A 2,144-nucleotide genomic window follows, 5' to 3' on the forward strand; every position below is an offset into this window, starting at 1 on the left:
AACCGACCAAAGGCAAATGTGGCTTTATCACTGTATTTGGGGTTTGGCGGTATTTTTAGCAATACAGAGTTGTTCATTTTATTTTTTTAATTTTATTGGAGTATAGTTGATTTACAATGTTGTGTTACTTTCTGTTGTACAGCAAAGTGAATCAGTTATACATGTACATATATCCACTGTTTTAGATTCTATTCCCATATCGGTTATTACAAAGTATCGAGTAGAGTTCCCTGTGCTAGACAGTAGGTTCTTATTATTTATTTATGTGTAGTAGTATGTATATGCCAATTATTACCGTATTTAACATTATCATTCAAAATTAACATATAAAGGTTTTGTGGATGATATGCTGATTCATCTTCTATATACCACTGCTCCTCTTCATCCACACAAGTGGTTAAGAACAGATAGAAAAGAATTGTGTTCAAAGCTAACTTTTCTTTCCAGAAATTCAAACCCAGGAAGTGTTTTGGTTATACGAACTATAATCACACTATATCATTAAGAACACAAATCTATTTCCTCAATACAGTTGGGTTAAGTACATGGTTGCAAAATTGTTATATTTTTAAATTATCTATAATAACTGAGCCTGTGGGAAAACGGAAAACATATTTACCTTTGAAAAATATTTATATTATCTTGACACTTTCAGTTCTTATAAATAGGAAAGGCACCCAGGGCTACTGTTTTTCCTGATTTACTTGATTGCTGAGAAAGGGATAATAGAGTAAAGCCTAAATATTTAACTAAGATATGGAATGCATGAAAGAAGGATAAAGGAAAAGTTAGATTTTATATAATCCGTAAACTAAGAACCCACCAACTTTTCTCAAAAATTACCATGGATTCTGAGAAGGAAGATTTCCAATGTAAAATCACATAGACATATCCTAAGCAAACAAGATGAAAGATAAGAAAATAGTATGGTACTAAGAAAAAGCTCATAGGCAAGAATGTTTTAAAATGGGAGTAAGCTACACTAAAAGTAAGCTTTGTCAGGGACATGTCTCTTCTCCTTTAGAAATGGGCTTTAGTATCTCTGCAGAGATACTCAAAATGAAGATTATAATCTTTAAGACAATATTAAGTGTTTATAAAAATAAAGACATTTTCCAAAGGGTAAAAACATACAGTTATAATAAATGCTTCAAGGAAGTTAAGGAACCAACATTCTAATTACAGGAAATTTGCTATGATGTCATCTTGAAATAAATGTGCTTTAAATAGACTTATCCAGAACAAACTTATTTTCTAATATTGTTATTTTGAGAAATGCATATTTTTATAACTTAAGAAATCAGCTTTACCCAGTTTGGTTCTTTTCATTCAGACTAAGGAACTGATCACAACCAGCATCTCAAGTGATAGGTACTGAACTTGAATAACAGACAATGGGTACTAGGTCAACAGTGTCTGTAGCTACTGATTAGTTTCAAGGAAATCATGACACTGTACCTAGTTTGCCTCAGGACAGCCACATGTTGCTAAGATCAGTGTAAATAAAGGTTAAGAGTTTATAAATGTAAGTATTAAGTACTATTAATTTAAGGGTCTCAACCAAAATGAGGCACTATCCAAAGCAAGTGGGTGACTATAAGGAAGTTCAGTGACTGGTGGTTGTATGTGTCCTCTATTATCTATTAAAATATGCTGTAAACGACTTAGTAGGTGATGTGTTGCCATGGAATCAAAAAGATTTACACATAGGTGTTAGTTCTTCTCAAGATCTAGGTCCCATATTTAAAGGAAGAAAAAAAAATGACTTGAGTATATCTTAAAAGACTTCTAGAACCTCAGATGACTTTCCCATAGAACTCCATTTAAAAAACCTGCTTGTATAAAATCATTAAGCAGAATAAAACTGGATTACAATATATAACATTATCAAACATGCTAAGGATTTTATTGCTATCAAACCCTTATTACTGTCTAATGTCACTGGATGACACAGAAGGCTTTTTTAAATGGTTCTATTTTGTAAAAATGCACCTGCACTGTTTTCTCCTGAACCTGCTTCCACACCATACAGTAGATGACATCTCTCTCTAAAGGCCAGTTAGTTTCAGGCCACAATACTATTCATCACAGGAAAAGATTTGATTTGAAAATGTCTTACCCCAGATATGAGAAAAACTTTGCAG

General features: G+C 32.4%; 1 protein-coding gene across 1 annotated transcript in view; it reads right to left on the reverse strand.

The window, feature by feature from the left end:
* Positions 1 to 2,144, reverse strand: part of LOC104995919 (kelch-like protein 13) — a gene marked incomplete at its 5' end in the record, with an annotated part of 18,049 nt that overhangs the window by 15,102 nt on the left and 803 nt on the right. The window contains one exon of the mRNA XM_010849983.1: positions 2,120 to 2,142. Coding sequence (XP_010848285.1) covers positions 2,120 to 2,142 — 23 coding nt within the window. The remainder of the gene's footprint in view (positions 1 to 2,119; positions 2,143 to 2,144) is intronic.

This window comes from Bison bison, unplaced genomic scaffold, assembly GCF_000754665.1.
Source record: "Bison bison bison isolate TAMUID 2011002044 unplaced genomic scaffold, Bison_UMD1.0 scf7180017851087, whole genome shotgun sequence".
NCBI classification, from domain to species: domain Eukaryota; kingdom Metazoa; phylum Chordata; class Mammalia; order Artiodactyla; family Bovidae; genus Bison; species Bison bison.